General features: G+C 48.8%; 2 protein-coding genes across 8 annotated transcripts in view; one reads left to right on the forward strand and one right to left on the reverse strand.

The window, feature by feature from the left end:
- LOC118093973 (probable cation-transporting ATPase 13A4) overlaps nt 1-8,042 on the reverse strand; it is a 42,350-nt gene extending 34,308 nt beyond the window's left edge. Inside the window, exons 1-2 of the mRNA XM_035133853.2 lie at nt 7,741-8,042; nt 1,065-1,238 (exon numbers count right to left, since the gene is read on the reverse strand). Coding sequence (XP_034989744.1) covers nt 1,065-1,238; nt 7,741-7,803 — 237 coding nt within the window. The 5' untranslated portion in view covers nt 7,804-8,042. The remainder of the gene's footprint in view (nt 1-1,064; nt 1,239-7,740) is intronic.
- Nucleotides 8,043-10,234: 2,192 nt separating this feature from the next.
- The window catches only part of OPA1 (OPA1 mitochondrial dynamin like GTPase), a 58,980-nt gene continuing 48,740 nt past the window's right edge, over nt 10,235-20,474 (forward strand). For 5 of the 7 annotated variants that reach the window (XM_035132928.2, XM_035132925.2, XM_035132926.2 and 2 more), the window contains exons 1-6: nt 10,235-10,366; nt 12,584-12,902; nt 15,063-15,159; nt 17,136-17,243; nt 17,944-17,997; nt 19,094-19,161. In XM_035132928.2, the coding sequence (XP_034988819.2) occupies nt 10,338-10,366; nt 12,584-12,902; nt 15,063-15,159; nt 17,136-17,243; nt 17,944-17,997; nt 19,094-19,161 (675 nt within the window). In that variant the 5' untranslated portion in view covers nt 10,235-10,337. The remainder of the gene's footprint in view (nt 10,367-12,583; nt 12,903-15,062; nt 15,160-17,135; nt 17,244-17,943; nt 17,998-19,093; nt 19,162-20,474) is intronic. The other 2 variants (XM_060274264.1, XM_060274266.1) reach the window with 1 other exon arrangement.

Below are 20,474 nucleotides of genomic sequence, written 5' to 3' on the forward strand. Positions count from 1 at the left end.
CCAAGACGATCAAGGGTCTGGAAACTGAGCCTGATGAGGAACGGTTGAAGGAGCTGGAGAAGAGGAGACTGAGAGGACGTACGAGAACCATCTTCAGACAACTGAAGGGCTGTCACATGGAGGAGGGAACAAGTTTGTGTTCTCCTGCTCCGGAGGGTAGGACTCGAACCCATGGCTTCAAGTTACGAGATAGGAGGTGCCAACTCAACATTAGGACAAACCTTTCTGACAGTAAGAGCTGCTTGGCTGTGGAACAGTCTTCCTCGGAAGGTGGTGGGCTCTCCTTCCTTGGAGGTTGGATGGCCATCTGTCATTGCATTGCCAGGGGTTGGACTAGATGAACCTTGAGGGTCCTTTCCAACTCTACAATTCTATGATTCGAAGGGTGCTGGGAATTGTAGCTCCGCAAGAGAGAAACTGCAATTCCCAGGATTATTTGAGGGGACCCGTGTGCTTTAAATTTATGGTGCCTACGCAGCCTCTGAGGTCTGATTTAGCCATTAAAAATGGGGTTTTGATTCAAATAGTTCAAGAAGCTTTCATAACCAACCAGTGGGAGCTGAGTTTGCAAAACACAGGATTGAGAATAAGGCCCTGCCGTTGCCTAGAGCAGTGGTCCTCAACCTTGGGCCTCCAGATGTTTTGAGACTACAATTCCCATCATCCCTGACCACTGGTCCTGCTAGCTTGGGATCATGGGAGTTGTAGGCCAAAAACATCTGGAGGCCCAAGGTTGAGGACCACTGGTAGAGCACTGGTGGGTAGTAGAGCCCCCCCCCCGGGAGGGGTGTTATCTAGGGTGGTACTGGAGGTGCCAGTACCAACTCATTGCTCCCGTTCTGAATTTTATGGTTTCATTATCTTCCTTAGAGGGTCATGCCACCTGCTAATCTGAAGAATGCTTTTTATGGGGTGGAATAGGGCAGTGTGCACTGGGGATGAGTTTATGGAACCAGGGGGACGGCCTGCCCCACCCCCCAAAAAACCCTGAGAACCACTGCCCAAGACCCTTGGGTTTTCCAACTTCCCACTACCAACATTTCCAGAACAAAATCTCCTCCTACTGTGGTGCTAAGCAGGACAACGTCGGCCTCTTCCAAGTCGCAGGGCACGCAGTTGGCCCACACGTCCCACTCGGGCTTCCAGTAGAACAGGAGGAGGAGGCCCCCGCAGGACAGGACGTAGCCAGCGATGCACAGGGCCCTTCGGCACCCTTTAGTCTTGTAGCCAAACATCTCCTGCAGATGAAAGGGCATGAGAAGCATCGTAGGTCAAGTAACTCTCCCCACCTTTCCTGAATCAGCCCCTTTCCTGAATCTCTGCCCACCCAAAACTCACCTGGCTGCATTGCACTCTCTGCCTCCGAGATGCTAATCTAAAAACAGCCCACACCCTCCGAGGCTCTTTAAGAATATGGAGGTGTATGTGGCAAAGGGATTAAAGGCACAAGGTGTACATAGATGCCAGACGCTGGGGCATTTTGTGGAATGATGAGGAGCTTTGGGAATAGAATTTCCAGTCCTATTTAGGATTCTGATAGCTGCTGCTATCTTGGTTTTGGGCATTCAAAGCACCTCCGCCCAACACCTCCACCTACAAGCTCCTTGAATGAAAACCCTAAGGCATGGGTAGGCAAACCAAGCCCCGGGGGCCGGATCTGCCCCAATCGCCTTCTAAATCCGGCCCACGGACGGTCCAGGAATCAGCGTGTTTTGACATGAGTAGAATGTGCCCTTTTATTTAAAATGCATCTCTGGGTTATTTGTGGGGCATAGGAATCTGTTCATTTCCCCCCCCCTCCAAAACATAGTCCAGCCCCCCACAAGGTCTGAGGGATGGTGGACCGGCCCCCTGCTGAAAACGTTTGCTGACCCCTGGCCTAAGGAGAGGTGGCAGGGAGCCTCAGGGTTTGCGATTCCTGGGGGCTGAACTAGATGGCCCACTGGGTCCCTTTCCAACTCTGCCATCCCATGATTCCATTTCATATTTGATCGACCAACCTTGACATTTTTGCCTTGGGTAGGTGCTTCCCGTCCCCTCCCAGGTTCATATGCCATTTTTAATTCTAACCAAGCCCAAGCCATAAGGATTCTGTAGGCTACACCTCCGGAAAAATCACACGAGCTCCTCTCTGATTTGTTTCTGATGGCATCACCAGGTAGAGCTGCACCCCCATTTTCTTAACTGAGTTGTAAACATTGGCATATGTCAATAACAATCGGAGGAAGGCATCCTATTCTTGTATTTTTCCTTTCTGTGATGTATCAAAGTGGAACAAAAATAATAAATTTAAAAATTTAAAAGGAGGAAGGCCTATTTCCTGCATTCTCTGGGCCAAATAAAAAATGCACAGAATCTGCCTGAATCCGCTTCTTTGAGCAGGTGTGTTTCAGACCTCTTGATGGAGGACATGGAGGAGGTTCTAGTTACAGGTAGGTAGCCGTGTTGGTCTGACGTAGTCGAAACAAAATGAAAAAATTCCTTCCAGTAGCACCTTAGAGACCAACTAAGTTTGTCATTGGTATGAGCTTTCGTGTGCATGCACACTTCTTCAGATACCATTCTCTATGGCTCTCCTTTCAGCATGGTTTAGATTTTGTTGTGTTTGCTGTGAGAGATTGACAATAATGTTGATCTTGTTGTTTTGATTAGTAGCCTGTAGGTTGGAAAGGTTAGAGAGTTTTTTGTTTTTCTGTTTTTTTCAGTAACTCCAGTTGAGAGTGGTAAATGGTTTGTTTTTCCTTGCCAGGCTGGGTGAGTTCTGATAGAGTTGTCCAGTACAGAGAGTTCCTCCTTTATTAGCTTCTGCTTAGAGTACAGAACGCCAATCAGATGTTTGAGCAGCTTCTTGCAGAAAGTGTGGCATAGTTTCCTTGCATGTTCAGTAGGATAAGTGGATTGTAGAGGGTTCTTAATTACCATCCTGCCCCTGAAGCAGCTTGGGACGCGGAACAGAAGAACATAGGAAAATGTTCTCCTATGGGCAGCATCCTGTTCTCACAGTGACCGACCTGATGGCCCAATGGGAGAACCACAAGCAGGATCCGGGCACAAGAGCAACCCTCTCTTTCGGCAGTTTCCAGCAACTGGCATTGAGAAGCATCCCTAGCCAATTGGTCCAATCATCTTTTAAAGTTATCCCAGCTGGTGGCCTCTCTCTGTGGAGGCACAACAAAGCCCTAACCCTGGCTAGTAGCCTTCAACAGCCACAAATTTGCCTAATCCTCTTCTCTCTTTTCTTTGGCGACCCTCCTAGCCGAGTCAGATTGTCTCCCATAAACACGGTTTGAACAATGAGTCCGTAAGTGACTGTGGAGGCCAATTCTGGATCCACACGTCTTTCCACAGTGGGGACATTGGTTTCCGTGCGGGAGTTGATGACGGTGAGGGTTTGCCAAGTGTGCCTCTTCTTAGCACGTTTCTCCCTTACGTTCTGAGTTCGAGTGTCTTCAAAGCCCACGACACCTTTGGTAAAGGCTGTTCTCCAATTGGAGAGCTCGCAGGCCAGTGCTTCCCAATTGTTGGTGTTTAAACTACATTTTTTTAAGATTTGCATTGAGACAGTCTTTAAACCTCTTTTGTTCATAAGACACCCAGGCTGGTGGCCATCCCTGCTTCCAGTGGGAGGGAGTTCCAGAGTTTCACTATGTGTAGCACGAAGGAGCACTTTATCTGTCTTCCCCATCACCCCCACAAAACGTTGAGACGGGAACCACAGAAAAATTACAAACCCAGGCTCAGTATCTGCTTATGACTTGGCAAGTGGCGGAGTTTTTGAGAGGCGGAGGCAAATGCCAGCATGAAAGTGACGAATCCCTGATACTCTGCATGGCAGATACTCTTTCTGCTCCTCCTTCCCCAACTGCAACAATCCTGCCACCCTCCATCCTTAACTTGGCCTGCTCTCCGTCCGGCCGCAAAGATGATTAAAACGACCAGAAGGAAACAGTTACGTAATCTGCATCATTCCTTTGGCTCACAGCTTGTGGGCTAAGCACATGCCATGGATTGCTGAGTAATACCAAACCCAGAAAGAAACAACTGCCAAAAACCCACAAACATTTTTAATCCAGTTTTTGCATGAAAGTGTGTGGTCGATGGGTTGGCAGAATGGCCGCCTGCTGTGATTGCAGGACTTCCGTGTTCACCAGAGATCCTCACAGCATGTCTTCAAGGAAAACCAAGTGGGAGTTTAGCCCACGAAATGAGCCACGTCTAAAACTTCAGCAGACACCCGGGGGGGGGGCAAGCTTTTTAAGGCCAAGGGCCGTATTGACTCCTGGTCAATCTTCCAAGCAGGCATGGCAAGAGCTGCAGTTCTCACAACAGGCTTCCTTCCAAAAGACTTTCCCATCGGCATTTCTGCTGCACCACTTAAAAATCTCTCTTTTCATTGTTAAATTCAGTTTATGCCACCACCGTCATTAATTACAAAGCACCTAGAGTTTATCTAAGCTTTTGGCACATCCTAAAATATGTCAGTCCCTGCATGCAGGCTTACAAGCTAACAGACGTGACACAAAAGGAAAAAAGAATCAGGAGGGAAGAGGAAAACAGGCACCGGGAGTACTTCTCCACACAGCACATAGTTAAACACATGGGAGATCCTATATCTGACTCATCCAGAATTTGGGACTCTGCGTGGCACTGTGAGGAGCTGTGGTGGTTTAAGGGTTTTCGTGACGGTCCTGGCATTTTCGGGGCACTTGGAAATTATGGTGTAACCTCTGGCCCATCTTGGCCTGCCAGCCTCTTACCCATTACGCCTGCGAGACTGTTTGGGGGCAAGCCATGGCCACCTGCCCCACACGGTGCCATGCGGGTAAGGGCAGGGCTTGGCACCGCTTCTAGAGCACTGGCAGGGCTGTCTTAAGCATATGCAGCGCTGGGGTGCAAAGATTTGCCCAGCGCCCCCCAGTTGCCCAGTCCCAGGTGTGCAGGAGGGTGGAGCCGGCTGGCCACCTTAGCGTCTTGCTGGCTTGCTTGCCCCTGAACTCGCGGCACAGAACCAACCAACGGCCGGGCTCTTCCCCGGACTCAACTCTCGGGCCCTGGACCCTCGGCCTGACACCCCTGAGAGCCTGGTGCCCGGGTGCCCTGCACCCCTAGCGCCTATGGGTAAGGTGGCCCTGAGCACTGGGCAACTAGCTGGTCTTGGGGAGCTTCTGGGGTGCTGCACAAAGCAGGGACCCAGCGCTAAGCAGGAAATGGGGCCTCTGCCATTTTCTTCTGCGGGTGCCAAGTCAGCGCCTGAGCCCTGCTCACTCACCCTGCCCCAAAAGGACACTGCAAGGCTGGCGTTTAAAGGAGCAGCATTTATCTGCCAGCATTTTGCAAGCAAAGCCTAGCGGTTCCCAATCTCTCCCCTCTAGCCCCCGCATGGACAGGTGGAAAGCAGAGGCAGGTGGAAAGCAGGGAGGGTCTGGTACGCAGGCTGAGACCCTACCTGCCTGCAGACTGTCTCGCCAGAGTAGTGCATGCTCTAGTTATCTCCCGCTTGGACTACTGCAATGCGCTCTACGTGGGGCTACCTTTGAAGGTGACCTGGAAACTACTAATCCAGAATGCGGCAGCTAGACTGGTGACTGGGAGCGGCCGCCGAGACCACATAACACCGGTCTTGAAAGACCTACATTGGCTCCCAGTACGTTTCCGAGCACAATTCAAAGTGTTGGTGCTGACCTTTAAAGCCCTAAACGGCCTCGGTCCAGTATACCCAAAGGAGCGTCTCCACCCCCATCGTTCTGCCCGGACACTGAGGTCCAGCACCGAGGGCCTTCTGGCGGTTCCCTCGTTGCGAGAAGCCAAGTTGCAGGGAACCAGGCAGAGGGCCTTCTCGGTAGTGGCGCCCACCTGTGGAACGCCCTCCCATCAGATGTCAAAGAGGAAAACAATTACCAAACTTTTAGAAGACATCTGAAGGCAGCCCTGTTCAGGGAGGCTTTTAATGTTTAATAGATTACTGTGTTTTATTTTTCTGTTGGAAGCCGCCCAGAGTGGCTGGGGAAACCCAGCCAGATGGGCGGGGTATAAATAATAAATTATTATTATTATTATTATTATTATTAACTGAGCTCCCACCACCAATCACCTACTCTTCCATTTTAGTGGGGCCAGGTGCCCTTTTTGCTCTCCAAAGCCTTTTAAACTTTTGAAATCTAGCCTTTGATCCTTTGAACCCAATACTCTCCGTTGCTGTTCATCTTCTTTCCGCTTCCTTTTACTGTCTGTTTTTCACTGTTGTTGGAAACGCGGCTTTCCCCCCCAAAATCGGTGGAACCGGCTCAACAGGAGGAGGAGTGGGTGTCCCTGCGGTTGCCAGAGATGAGGATGTACGACTCACAAAATTACTTGATGTTACCGCTTTGGGGAAACAGCCATCTGGGTGAGTCCTGCTGGTTCAGTCGCTTGGAGTGACTCACCCCGGAGGCAGTTAGGGAAGAAAGGCGCCTTTTTGCAAGCATGGCAGCCCTGAGGAGAATCGAGACCTCCGCTCCTGCTCTTTTCATTTTTCAAAACAGAGTTTGTTTCTGAGGACGCTTCATAGTCCACAGAAACACAAGGCTCACGTGACCAGCCGCCTAGGAGAAGATGCAACCCAGCGCATGATCCAGAGGTTTGTACAGGAGAATTGTAGAGTTGGAAGGGACCCTCAAGGGCCATCTAGTCCAACCCCCAGCAATGCAGGAAACATCCAACTGGAGCATCCATGACAGACAGCCATCCGTCTGATTTCAGTGCAGATTCCTGCCTGCAGGTAAATTTGCCCAGGACTGCAGCCATAAGCCCCCTGGCCAACTATTATTATGTGTTGAAAGAGGTCTGGAGAAATTAACCCTTTGAAGGAACTGCTGCTGCTGCTGCTGCTGCTGTGCAAGACAGGATACAGCCAGGAATGGGCAGCAGACGCTGTCTTGCCTATGCAAAGCAGAGCAGAGCTAACACAGGGCGGCTGCTAAGTTAGAAACTTAGTATTCCCAGAAGGGTTTCCATTTGGTTTAGGAGCCTCCATGGGGAAAGGTTTAAGCCGAATGCGTTCCACATATTTAACATAATGTTCTGCGCCACCCCAAATTCTGAGCCGTGAGAGAATCTGGGGTTCAAGGCACTTTTCCTGGGTTCAGTTTCCTTGGAAAGAAAGACCCCGTGGTGTCTTTAGGAGATCTGCTTTTATCTGCACACAGATACAACCTGAGAATAGGATGTAGTGGCTCACAACAGGAACATCCCAACAGATCCGTTAGTCGGTCCCCGCTTTGGGTCCAGCGCAGAGCAAGCAAGTCTCTGTCTCCTGCTCCCAGCTCTGCTCACTCACAACTCTCTGGCTGGAGGCCCTCTTGCAACACGGCTCATTCTTTAGGGATGCTGATGAGGACATCCAGGAGGTCAACTAAGGCCACGGTCTTACAAAGAAAGTGGTCCACCGTCTTCCTCCACTGTCAAACGGCTCTTACTGTCAGAAGGTTCCTCCTGATATTTAATAGGAAACTCCTTTTGTAACTTTAAGCCCTGGGTTCAAGTCCTGCCCACCAGAGCGGGAGGAAACACTTATCAACGAAAAGAAAGCTGGCAAAAGACAGCTTTTCCCTTTCCGTTTCCAAGCTCCCATTGGCTACTTGCTCGCTTCTGTTAGAGGGGGACAAACAGAATGGTAGAGTTGGGAGGGATCCCCGAGGGTCATCTAGCCCAACCCCCTGCAACACACCCAACCCGCTTGCACTTTTAGGGTCCGGTACTCACCATTTCAGCCTCTTCTCCCTCGTTGAGTAGAGCCTGGTGGTTCCCTCCATGTTCCCTCCCCATGGGAAGCTGCCTGCATTGGTCTCCTGAGGCCTCCAAGTATCACCCGGACTCTCTCCAGGGTCACTGTCGCCGCTGCAAGTCTTGCCAGAACACCAGCGATGGGTCATCCCTTATATGCCAAGGAAGCTTGCTACGGACACACCTTTCTCCAGACAGACAGCTCCGCCCCATGGCTTCAGGTAGGATCCACCTGGCCCTCCTCGCCCGTCCTGCTCTGGCATTTGCGTCTGCCTGCTGGAAGATCCTTGGCCCATTCAGAGAGAGCGCTGGCTCGGAGCTCGGCTGCATTCTTCTGCTGGGGACAGGCCAAAAAAGGGGAGTGCTTCACCAGGAGAGATTATGGGATTTCTCTGAGCCGGGCAGCGTGTTTGTCAGAAGCAGAAAAGCAGGTCTTGATTGATCTCCGTCTCTATTTCTGTACGTAGGAACTTTGCCACATGTGGCCAAACGTTGGCAGGGCTCAGCGACCGAGGGAGAGACCCACCCTCCTCAGTGGGGCGAAAGAAGACGGAAAAGGTAGCAGGAGAGGAAGAGGCGGCCTGAGAGAAGTTCATGCAATATGCCTTGCACAGAGAAGGGGGACATAGGAATATTTTTCTCCATCTCTCCTAAGAAGTAGAGCTCATGGGCATCCCATGGGTCGAATGGTGGAAGATTTACTCCTTCACATATGCAGAGTTAAACTGTGGAACTCCTTGCCACAGGAGGCAGAGCTGGCCACCAACTTGGATGGCTTTAAAAGAGGATGAGATGAATTCATGGAGGAGAGAGGTGTCTGTGGCTACGGACCCTGATGGCTCTGCTCTGCCTCCACAGGTGGGGCAGCGATGCTTCTGAATCCCATTACCTGGAATCCACAGGAGAGGAGAGTTGCCTGTAGGATCAGGCCAAAGGAACTCCATTCCGTCTAGGATCCAGTTCTCAGAATGGCCAACCAGATGCTCCAAAAAAAGCAGGATTTCAGAACAATAATATCCTGGTCTCCTACAATCGCAGCTCTTTTGTCAAGGTTTCTTTACTTTATTGCAGGAATCAGATGGTGATTATACATATATATAAATATATATACATGTGTGTGTGTGTGTGTGTGAATGATGGATTTATACAAGCCAGACCATACTATATGCTGAAGGCACTTCCCTTCTGTGTGCCGTGCTTCATAATTCGTATAAATGAATAGGGACAAATGTCAGGTTCTGCACTTAGGCAGGAAGAACCAGATGCACAAATATAGGATGAGGGACACTTGGCTTACTAGCAGTACATGTGAAAAGGATCTTTGGGTCTTGGGACCACAAGCTTCACATGAGTCAACAGGGTGATGGAGCAGCAAGAAAAACTAATGCTATTCTAGGCTGCATCAACAAAAGTTGAGTGTCCAGATCAAGGGAAGTCAGAGTCCCACACTATTCTGCCTCAGTCAGACCACACTTGGAATACTGGGTCCAATTCTGGGCACCACAATTTAACAAGGATGTTGGCAAGCTGGAACATGTGCAGAAGAGGGTGAACAAGATGATCAAGGGTCAAACTGAACATGAGTCACCAGTGTGATGCTGCAGCAAGAAAAGCTAATGCTATTCTAGGCTGCATCAACAAAAGTCTAGTGTCCGGATCAAGAGAAGTCATTGTTGTCATTTAGTCGTGTCCGACTCTTCGTGACCCCATGGACCATAGCACACCAGGCACTCCTGTCTTCCACTGCCTCTCACAGTTTGGTCAAACTCATGTTCGTAGCTTCAAGAACACTGTCCAACCATCTCATCCTCTGTCGTCCCCTTCTCCTCTTTCCCAACATCAGGGTCTTTCCCAGGGAGTCTTCTCTTCTCATGAGGTGGCCAAAGTATTGGAGCCTCAGCTTCAGGATCTGTCCTTCCAGTGAGCACTCAGGGCTGATTTCCTTCAGAATGGAGAGGTTTGATCTTCTTGCAGTCCATGGGACTCTCAAGACTCTCCTCCAGCACCATAATTCAAAAGCATCTATTCTTTGGCGTCATAGAAGAAGGAGAAGTCATAGTGTCCCATAATAATAATAATGATAACAACAATTTTATTATTAACAACTATTATTTATGTTGTTGTTGTTGTTGTTGTTGTTGTTGTTGTTGTTGTTGTTGTTGTTGTTGTTGTTTCCCACTCTCTTCTACCACATGGAAGACGCAGCATGCCCGTTTCCTCCTCGCTCCGGAGGGCAGGACTCGAACCCAGGGCTCCAGGTTGCATGAACGAGGATCCCGCCTTTCCAGCGGTGAGAGGCTCTGCCAGGGGCGGAGCATCAAGCATCACGTGATCCTTCGGGGCGTTGCTTATCCGCCCCTCCCCGCGCCCCGCCCTCTCCGCCTCCCCGTCCGCGGAGTCGCCTCTCTGCGGCTTCGTGAGTCTAGGTCCTGTGGCGCGCGCGGGCGAGGGGGCGGGGTCTCCCGGGCGGAGAGGTGTCACACTCCCAGCGCTCCGCCCGCCTCTTCCGCTTCCCGAGCGGCGGAGTGATTTGGGCGGCGCACCCCGCGGCGGGGCCGAGAGAGAGAGACGCCGGGATGTGGAGGAGCAGCGCCCGCGCCGCCTGGTGAGACGGGGGAGGGGGCGGCCTCCCTGGCAGGGCTGTTGTCGTGGCGCCTCGAGCCAAAGGCCTCAGGCCCAACCTCGGCCGCCATGAAGCGCCTCGCCCGGGCGGCGACCTTGGGGGCCCCACCCCTCCCTCGCCAGGCCTCCCTCGCAGGGGGGGGGTGAATGGTTCCCCTGCGCCCCTCCTTCCCTCCCCCTGAGGCGGCTGGAGATGCCTCCCTGGGCCTCCCGCTTGTAGGGGGGGTGTAGCTCTGACTTCCAGAAGACACTTCAAGGCAGCCCTGTTTAGGGAAGCTTCTAATATTTGACGAATTATTGTATTTTAATATTTTAATAAAGGACTAAGAGATTGTGGGGGGGGAGGGCGCTCGTTTAATTTCACTGTGAAGATACAGTGACAATAAAGTATTACTATTTCTATTCTATTTCTATTTTGCTGCAAGTTTCCCAGAGTGGCTGGGGAAACCTAGCCAGATGGGAAGGGTAAAGGTAAAGGGACCCCTGACCATTAGGTCCAGTCGTGACCGACTCTGGGGTTGCGCGCTCATCTCGCATTATTGGCCGAGGGAGCCGGTGTACAGCTTCCAGGTCATGTGGCCAGCATGACAAAGCCGCTTCTGGCAAACCAGAGCAGCACATGGAAACGCCGTTTACCTTCCCGCTGTAGCGGTTCCTATTTATCTACTTGCATTTTGACGTGCTTTCGAACTGCTAGGTTGGCAGGAGCTGGGACCAAGCAACAGGAGCTCACCCCGTCACAGGGATTCGAACCACCGACCTTCTGATCAGCAAGCCCTAGGCTCAGTGGTTTAACCACAGCGCCACCTGGGTCCCAGATGGGAAGGGTATAAATAATAAATTATTATTGAGGATGATGATGATGGAGAATCATGGATAAGAATAATGACTTTATCATTTATACCCCACCCATCGAGCCGCATGCACTTCCTATATGAAGGCGGGGTGTTTTTTTTGCTATTCTTGCGTTATGCATTTTGTGCTTTTACGGTAGAAACCTCCCTGTGATCTTCGGACGAAGGGCGGCATATAAATTTAACAAATGACCATGATAGAGCCATATAATTGAGGAGTTGGAAGGGGCCCCTGGGGGTTCCTCCCAGCCACACCAGTGGATGCCTTCCGTCTATATAGTAATAATAATAATAATAATAATAATAATAATAATAATAATAATTTATTCCCAGCGTCGGAGCATCTGCTTTTCTTGCACCTCTGCAGCAAGGAAGCAGCTGGTCCCAAGTTGCAGTGACATCTTTTTTAGCTTATGCATGATTGAAAGGAACTTTTTGCATTCAGGTGGCCATTGAATCAGGAGTTTTATAAAGACTTTAATCTTGCTGTGATGTTCCTGTAACAGCAAAAGCACATGGCTGTGTTTTTCTCATGTCCGGCCAGCTACACAAGGGCCACGTAGCAGCTTACCTCATTCCTTACTGCTTAGGACCGAACAGTTAGACTTTCGTGTTATAATGTAGGTTTCAGTATTGGTTAGATACTGTACCTTAACCACAATGTAAGTACATGATAACATAGGATGGTCACTTGCATGCTTCTCCATACACATAAGTTGCTGATCACAGGGTTTCACTGAGACTTGGGTGAGGACTCTGAAACATGTGATCTGTGCTCCTGTGGAGGATGCAAGGATGCAGAGGAGACCCTCAGCAGAGAGAGCAATTTCCACAATCCCACATAGTTATTTGTTGGTGCAGCAAGCCTTGCCCTTTGCTCCATTCTCAACATGCACCCTCCCCCCCCCCCCGCCTTGCAACCTGCTACTGAAAATCTTGTTACAGGTAGGTAACAAGATTTATCTGAAGAAGTGTGCATGCACACGAAACCTCATACCTATGACAAACTTAGTTGGTCTCTAAGGTGCTACTGGTAGGAACTTTTTTATTTTTTGTTGGTCTGACGTAGTCGAAACAAAAAATAAAAAAATTCCTTCCAGTAGCACCTTAGAGACCAACTTAAGTTTGTCATAGGTATGAGGTTTCGTGTGCATGCACACTTCTTCAGATAAATCTTGTGTTACCTTTTGGTAGTCAGCAGCTGGTGGTTCAGGGACAGCTGGGGGGGCTCAGAATGGGATGCTGATGTGCAGGGTCTGTTTTGAATAGTTCTGCGGGTGAGATAATCTTGATTAAGGCTGGAACAGCGTTGAACGTGCAAATAAGCTGTTTGTCTTCTCCTTCAGCGTTGTCTGTCAAACCCTAGCAAATGGGACCTATGGAGCCAGAGGGAAGTCGCCGCTGCAGAAACTGCATCTCGTTTCCCGGAGTATTCATCATTCCCGCCATCCTCTTTCCAGATTTCAAAGGCTGCCATTACGGATCTCAGCGCAGCCGTTCTCTGCTCTTAATCACCTTCCCTTGCGCAGCAGCAAACTCCTCCTTGTAAAGCATGGATCCCAGCCCCATAGGACCTTTTGGCTAGCCAGAGTGGCTTCCAGGCTTCTAAAGCTTCGCTATCTCGTCTTTGGATCTGCTGTGGGCGGTGGCTACACAGCCAAAAAGGTACTTAGCTCCGCAGTAGTGACTGGTCTGTGCCATCCGTATGGTGTGTTGGCACAGTGACTCTAGACTCATTGTCTGAAGAACTAAAGGGTTGGGGATGGACAATACACAGTTGTTGATCTATGGCAAGAGTGGGCAAGGAAGTTGCTTCATAGGAAGTAAGATCAGCTACTTTAGTGACAGACTCTGGCAGGAATTTTTAAAGTGCCTTCAGGCAGTGCCTTTTTCACAGGTGCAGTTGAGCAGTTCCGCTTAGTTGCTGACAGCTGTGCAAGAACCCTTGGTCTGTCACAGGAAGTTGCCTGTGGTTGAGTAACAATGGAACCCTTGGCCAGGTTGGAACCCCTGCAATGGTGCAAAAGGACAATGAAAGAGTTACCAAATTCCTAGCTGGTATTCCTTCAGATCCATGAGTGGAATAAGGTTCCTTTTCGGTGTGGGAAAGCCCCAGCCTTTGCTCCAACCCTCATCAAATTTATTCCAGCCCCTTCCTTTTCCTGGGGGCTCTCCTTGCTCCAGGCCTCTAGACCAGTGTTTCCCAAACTTGGGTCGCCAGCTGTTTTTTGGACTACAACTCCCATTATCTCTAGCTAGCAGGACCAGTGGTCAGGGATGTTGGGAATTGTAGTTCAAAAACAGCCGGAAACACTGCTCTCAACCATCTTCACTTTTCACCTGTGGTGAAGTGAAAAGATAGCTTTTCAAGAGGGAGCTAGGTTTCTCTAGGATGGCGCGCTCTCCGTTTCTTCTTCCCTAGTGATGGCGCCTAGAACTGATGGCAGGAAAGGGTACCCTTCCTTCCCTTTCCTGCATGTGAAGCATCGGTAGAAGTGGAGAAATCCTCTGGAGTGTTGCTGCTACTTTCTGGGTAGGGAAGCCCCCTTGCCTCCTGCTCCAAGCTGAAGTGGCATCTCCTAATGAGATGTGCTGCAAGGAGCAACTTGATTTTGATGGTGGTGGAATCATGAGAGATGTGCAGAGGTTGAAGTCGGGAAGGAAGAAGTTTTATTCCTCCCTGAAACTGGCAAAGCTCAGGATTAAAGCAGCTGCATAAACCGATTATGGTTCTTATCACCAGGTGGTTATTGTGGCTGGTGAGATGATTTGCAAATTACAGGAGGGCAAAGATCTTTTGAGGGCTGTGAACTGTCCTATTCTACTTGGGCTATTTCACCTATGAATTCTAGCTGCCTATGTTATGTTTCTTCTGCAACACAGCTCATAGTTACTCACAGCAGTAACAAAGCACTGGAAATCTAAATGGCATTTCTGTCAGTGAAACAATTTGGTTGTATTATGCACATTAACTTATCAGTAAAGCAAACACACCCCAATCTACGATTATTATGCAGTTCAATGCAAACACACAGTAATTTGCAAAGTAGTTGATTGGGGAGAGCCGCTGAGTGGACAGAACCCCTCTGGGAAGGAGATTCCTCACCAGGGGCAAAAAGGCACCGTTCGATTTGACTGGTTTTCTTCTCAGCAGCACAAGGAGCAGATGGATGTCTGCCCAAGGGCTGGCGACCTCTAGGCAGCTGCTGCTTCTATAGTTTCAACCATGAGAAAGGCAGGGCCAGCCAGGTGGTCTTACTCAGCCTTGGGTGAGGAGGAGGAGAAGCACTGATCATATGGAGTTCAGTGATAAGCCAGTCAATGAAACGGAGGTGGACCCTGCAAGGTCAGCACCCACCTGGGGCTCCCCGTTGGCCCTTGTCCTAATCAAAGGCATCTCCTGTCTGTTTTGCATGTGAAGTTCCCAGACTCAAAAGGCACCTTGAAAAATGACCTGGTGCTGATGAATTACTTACTAAAACATGAATGCAACCCATTAATTTGGATGCATATGACAAGGTATTTTGACTAAACATTAGGAATAACTTTCTGTTTGAGAGTGGAATGGACTCTCTTGGAAGGTGGTGGATTCGCCTTCCTTGGAGGTTTTCAGACAGGTTTGATGGCCATCTGTCAGGGTTTCTTGAGCTACGATTCCTGCATTGCAGGGGTTTGGACTAGATGCCCCCTGGAGTCCCATTCCATTATTTAATCAGAAGGCTGGAGGAAGGAGTAGTCTTGTACATTGGAGACTTGCAGTTTTGTTTTAGTCATCGTAGTAGCTAATGCAAACGTTTGTTGATGTCTTTCTTTCTTCTGATTTAGACATATGACCAATGGAAGGAGATGGTGCCTGATCTCACCGAGTACAAGTGGCTTATTCCTGACTTCATATGGGAACTTGATGAATACGTTGACTTCGGTTGGTGCTGGCTTTTCATTTTCCCTCTAATGCCAAGTTGTTGCAGAACTTTGATAATCATTTATACAGGGGGACAGGCATCATTCCTTTCTCCTGGGAATTTAAAAAAAAATACATTTCAGAAACCCAAACATTTTTATTGCATAATATTCCCTGATATTATTTGTATATTATCTATTTCTCTCTCTCCAAATCTCTGTGAGGCTCATATTAAATGACATACTCCAGCTGTAAAACAATGAAATCCCACCGAATTTTAAAATTTATTGTTTTTGTATACCACTTTGAGGGAGTTTTAACAATCAAGCAGTGTATTAAATTGTTAAATAATAAAATAAGCACAGATGGCTTTACAAGAGTGCAATTGGGGGTGGAGGGAGGCCATAACAAAACCAGATGGAGATGCCAGGTGACTGTTTGGTTAGGAGCCTTGGCCTGGCATGGGAGATGGGCTCCTTCTTGCTGGGCTGGGAGTAGCACCATTGTCTTAAGGCAAATTTTTTAAAATGTAGTATAAACACCAACAATTGGGAAACACCGGCCTGCAAGCGCTCCAATTGGAGAAGAGCCTTTACCAAAGGTGTCATGGGCTTTGAAGAAGCTCGAACTCAGGACACAAGGGAGAAACGTGCTAAGAGGTAGGCACGCTTGGCAAATCCACACTGTGATCAACTCCTGCCCAGACACCAATGTCCCCACTGTGGAAGGACGTGTGGATCCAGAATTGGCCTCCACAGTCACCTATGGACTCATGGTTAAGACCGTGTTCATGGAAGACAATCTTACTCGGCTACAAAGGATTGCCGAAGAAGAAGAAGAAGACATTGCTATAAATGCTTCATAGGCTCTGGAATCAGAGTTATGGAGTCAGTCTTTGCCACCAGAGCTGGACCTACCTTAACTGCAGCACAGAACAGGTTCCCTTAAAATGTTTGCAGTGCTTGCCCAGGAGAATTTATACTTCCCAGCCTGAGAGACTTCCTCCTCCTCCTCCTGATGGCTTGTTGCTTTCAGCCAGCTTCTTCCTGCTGGTCTCCCCAGGATCTTGCCACCCTCCTGCTCTGAAGCAGTTTGCTAGGAAACCAGAGTTTCCCCAGAAATTAACACCCAGCTCCCAGGGTTTTTGGGTTTCAGCCTACTGTGTCACTGATAGGCATGTTTTCTGTTTTGCACGAGAAGTATAAGGAACTGGAATTTCTGGCTCACTGCCATCTGCTTAGAACATAGCTGTCAATAATAATAATAATTTATTATTTATACCCCGCCCATCTGGCCGGGTTCCCCCAGCCACTCTTTTTTTGTCCCTTTTTTTAAAGGGAAATTCCCTTAAGCTGAATAGGCTTCCTCACGAGAAAAGGGGAAACTTAACAGCTATGGCTTAGAAACAAGGCCATCCTTGTTGGTTCAGGGGGCAGACTAAGTCTGTAACTCCTTCAGGAAAAGGATAATTCTTCCAGCTCTGTGGGCACAATTCTTATATTTGGGTCCCTGGAGGCCTGGGTTCAACGGTGTGGCCCCTCTGAAGCCAACACCATCTCTCAGCTGCATTCATAAAACGAGTTGCAGTATCCTAACTCACAGAATACGCTACAAATGGTGAGGTGCTTGCATCTGAATTGTTATGTCTCAAAGCTGACTGGGCCCCATTAAATGTTGATAGGATTCTGCCTTCTGTATGTGTTCAGAGGACTTACTGTGTATCAAGAAGGTATGGTGTATCTTTTATGAAACACATTTAGAAATCTTCTGCAGTAGAGCTTGCTAAAGTATATAAATAGCCATTAAGAAATTCTGAACATAACTGTCCAGGTTAAAGCTAGTAATAATAATAATAATAATAATAATAATAATAATTTATTTATACCACACTCATTTAGCCAGGTTTCCCCAGCCACTCCCCAACTAGGGAGATGACAGGCTGTTCTTTTTACCCAAAACAACCCCAAGGAGGCTAACTTTCCCTTTGCTTTCCCTAGAAAAACTTGCAAAAGCTCTTCCTGATTCAGAAGACCTCGCTAAACTGCTGCCAGATTTTGACAAGATTGGAGAGAGCCTCAGATCACTGTCCGGTTTCCTCACACCTGGTAAGGGAATTTTCCATCCGGTTGAGTTCTACAAACCTGCCCTTTCTGGTGACTTAAACCGTGTTGGACTGAATGTTTGCCTCCCAGTGCCCAGTTCCCCCCTGGACAGTTTGGGCATTTATGCAAACATGAGCACCTGAACATATTGCCATGCATGGGCCAAGGGCTCCTCTGGTTTAGTGGTGGCTGCTGGACATTTTCAGGGCCCTGCAGCCCCCCCCCTTCCTCCCAGATTATCACATCTGGAGCAGCAGTGTCCATCCTACTGAGCCTTTGCTGATGCTGAAGAGGGCCCTGCCTCTGTCACCAACACCTTCTTAGAGGCTTCTGCCATTGTGGGGCTACCACTTGCCAGGAAGCGGGCAGCGGCCTCTCCCTGTAACCTTTCAGCAGTATTTGCCATCCCTGAGCAGATTCCTCTTTGCCCAGGGGAGTGGGATGAATGTCAGGGACGTACTTGGAAACTAATGACAAGTAGATGAGATCCTCCTATGTGCTTTCAGATTTTTTTTAGAAAAAAAGTCTAATGTAATTTTCACTTCATTGTGAATCATTTTTCAACCCACCTGCCATGTTTGGTAAGTTTGCCATTCTGTCTGTCTGGCCCTCGCCGTGTCTGAGACAGAAACGTCTCACATTCGCTTTGCCATTTGTTTGTATTTATAATTTTTATTTCCCCTTTTTTGCTGGTTTTCCACAGGTTACAATTTGATTAGTGAAGTCATAGGAGCTTCTGATCTACTTCTGTTATTAGGTGTGTAAAAAGCACTTTTTTTTACCTGCCCCTTAACATTCCTCCCCATCTAAATATAATAATGCTAAATGCAATGCAAAGGGGGGGGAACCTGGCAAGTGTAGAAGGGCCTTCCATCGGTTACAATGGGAGACCTTTAAGTTTTATGATTTGGGAATGCCGTGGAGCTGGTCTGCTAGGGAAGATGGCTGTTTCCAATAAAAGTTCTGTTTTTCAACTTGTGCAAACAACGTTCCTGAGGGAGAGCAGAAGATCAGTGCTTCATGTACATCCTTCATTTTAAAACTTTCAGTTGTTTGCATAAAGGAAAGCCTTTTGCTGCACCCAGGGACAGACCGGCAGTGCCTGCCCCTGCCATAGTGAGGGGCATGACTGACACCCACCCGCCCGCCTGCCTGCCTGAATGGTGAGCAGAGCACATTACACTAGCCTGGCAGTGAATTCCTGCTCCATCAGCAGAGATACTTCCTGTGAATATAGCTGAGGGTGGCTGCAGTGGCCTCCACATTCTCTGTGTTCTGCAGCATATTTACTACCCCCAGCAAACAAGCAAGCCTTGCTTTAGATCAGGTATCCCCAAACTGCGGCCCTCCAGATGTTTTGGCCTACAACTCCCATGATCCCTTGCTAATAGGATCAGTGGTCAGGGATGATGGGAACTGTAGTCCAGAACATCTGGAGGGCTGAAGTTTGGGGGTGCCTGCTTTAGATCATGGGTAGGCAAACTAAGGCCCGGGGGCCGGATGCGGCCCAATCGCCTTCTCAATCCAGCCCACGGAACGTCTGGGAATCAGTGTGTTTTTACATGAGTAGAATGTGTCCTTTTATTTAAAATGCTTCTCTGGGTTATTTGTGGGCATAGGAATTCGTTCATCCCACCCCCAAAAAAGAAATAATAATCCAGCCCCCCACAAGGTCTGAGGGACAGTGGACCAGCCCCCTGCTGACCCCTGCTTTAGATCTCTCCATATGTGTGTATGTGGGGGCAAAGGAGATTCCTGTGTAGCAGGGAGAGGAAGAAGAGGCTTGCATTCAGAGCCTCTGTTCTCTTTGCGACATGTGCCACGTGACGCGAGTCCTTCCTCTTTCTTCCCAGGTTCTCCAGGGGATACGGCATTCCGAGCTACGGAACAGGGATGTGAAGCTGAGAAACAATACAAGAAGGTAAGCTTGGAAGGAGAACTGCTCACATATGTAGCAAACAAGCGTAAGGAGACTGCAGGCCAGGAGTAGGAAGTGTGTAGCTGAACTGCAGCTCCTATCTCCCCTCCGACCCCATTGGCCATGCTGGCCGTTGACCCTGACAGAAGTCAAAGTCCAGCAACTCAAGTCAGAAATCAGTGGGACGCATCTGCTTTGAAAACTCTGGCCTGGGCGTACTTGGTGTATGGAGAAATTTCTAACCTTCAGTGTTTTAACCCAGACTTCCCACCTTGTCAAAAGGAGCCTCCTGGAGTGAAGAGAAATACTGCTTTAAACGTCTATCTGGTCATGTGCAGCCCCAACCAGAAGTGCATTGACTTGTGTGTCGCTTTTCTAGTATACTCCATTCTCAGGTGGATAGCCATCTTTTAGAAACACACCAATAAAACTGGGAAGGTGAAATCCCCAACTAAAATACGAAGCATTGTGGAGGCACCAAAATGAATCCCCACCTGCTTCACCCGTGTTATTCAATGCTGGCCAGTGCAGTGCGGATCTTTCAGCGCTCCTAGAAAATGCTCAAGCTCAGGCAAGCTTCCAAAGGGAGGGATCTCTGCTGCCCTTGCTGTTTGCCCTTGAGACATAGATAGAGTCCCAAGGATGGCCTTGCTGGTCAGTCTTCAATACCCCAGTGGCAGGGAGGGAAGGAGGCAGCTTCAATGATATGGAAGACTCAAGCAGTTTCAGCATTTACAGCTTACACCAGCAACTTGAGCCGTGATACAAGCATAAAATGAGGCCTGCTGGATCAGACCAAAGGCTCATCTAGTCCAGATTTATGTCCTTGCGGTGGCCAACCAGATGCTTATGGGAAGCCTGCAAGCAAAACATGAGTGCAGTAGCCCCCTTGTAATTGAAGCTCGCAGGCACAGAGGCTGTGACTGGCCCAAGGTCACCCAGTGAACTTCACAGCTGAGTGGGGATTTGAACCACCCTGGTCTCCCAGGTCCTGGTCCAGCACTCTAACCACTGCACCCCGTGGGCTAGATCCTGGGAAGATGAGCGTGGCTGTTTCCACTCTTCATCTATTAATGTGGAGTAGCCTGTTTGTTTCCACATCATCCTCTCTCGTCAAATTAGCAAATAGCCCAAATACCTTTTACTTAGTTCTTAGTTCTGGGCTGGGGGGTTGCCTTGGTTACCCCTTCCCCACAGTGTCTTAATAATAATAATAATAAATAATAATAATAATAATGTGACTTAAAAACAGCATAAAATACAACATAAATGCAGCACCAATATCAATAAAATTCAAAAATTCAGGGGTCATTTTT

The sequence above is a fragment of the Zootoca vivipara genome, chromosome 5 (assembly GCF_963506605.1).
Source record: "Zootoca vivipara chromosome 5, rZooViv1.1, whole genome shotgun sequence".
Classification (NCBI taxonomy): domain Eukaryota; kingdom Metazoa; phylum Chordata; class Lepidosauria; order Squamata; family Lacertidae; genus Zootoca; species Zootoca vivipara.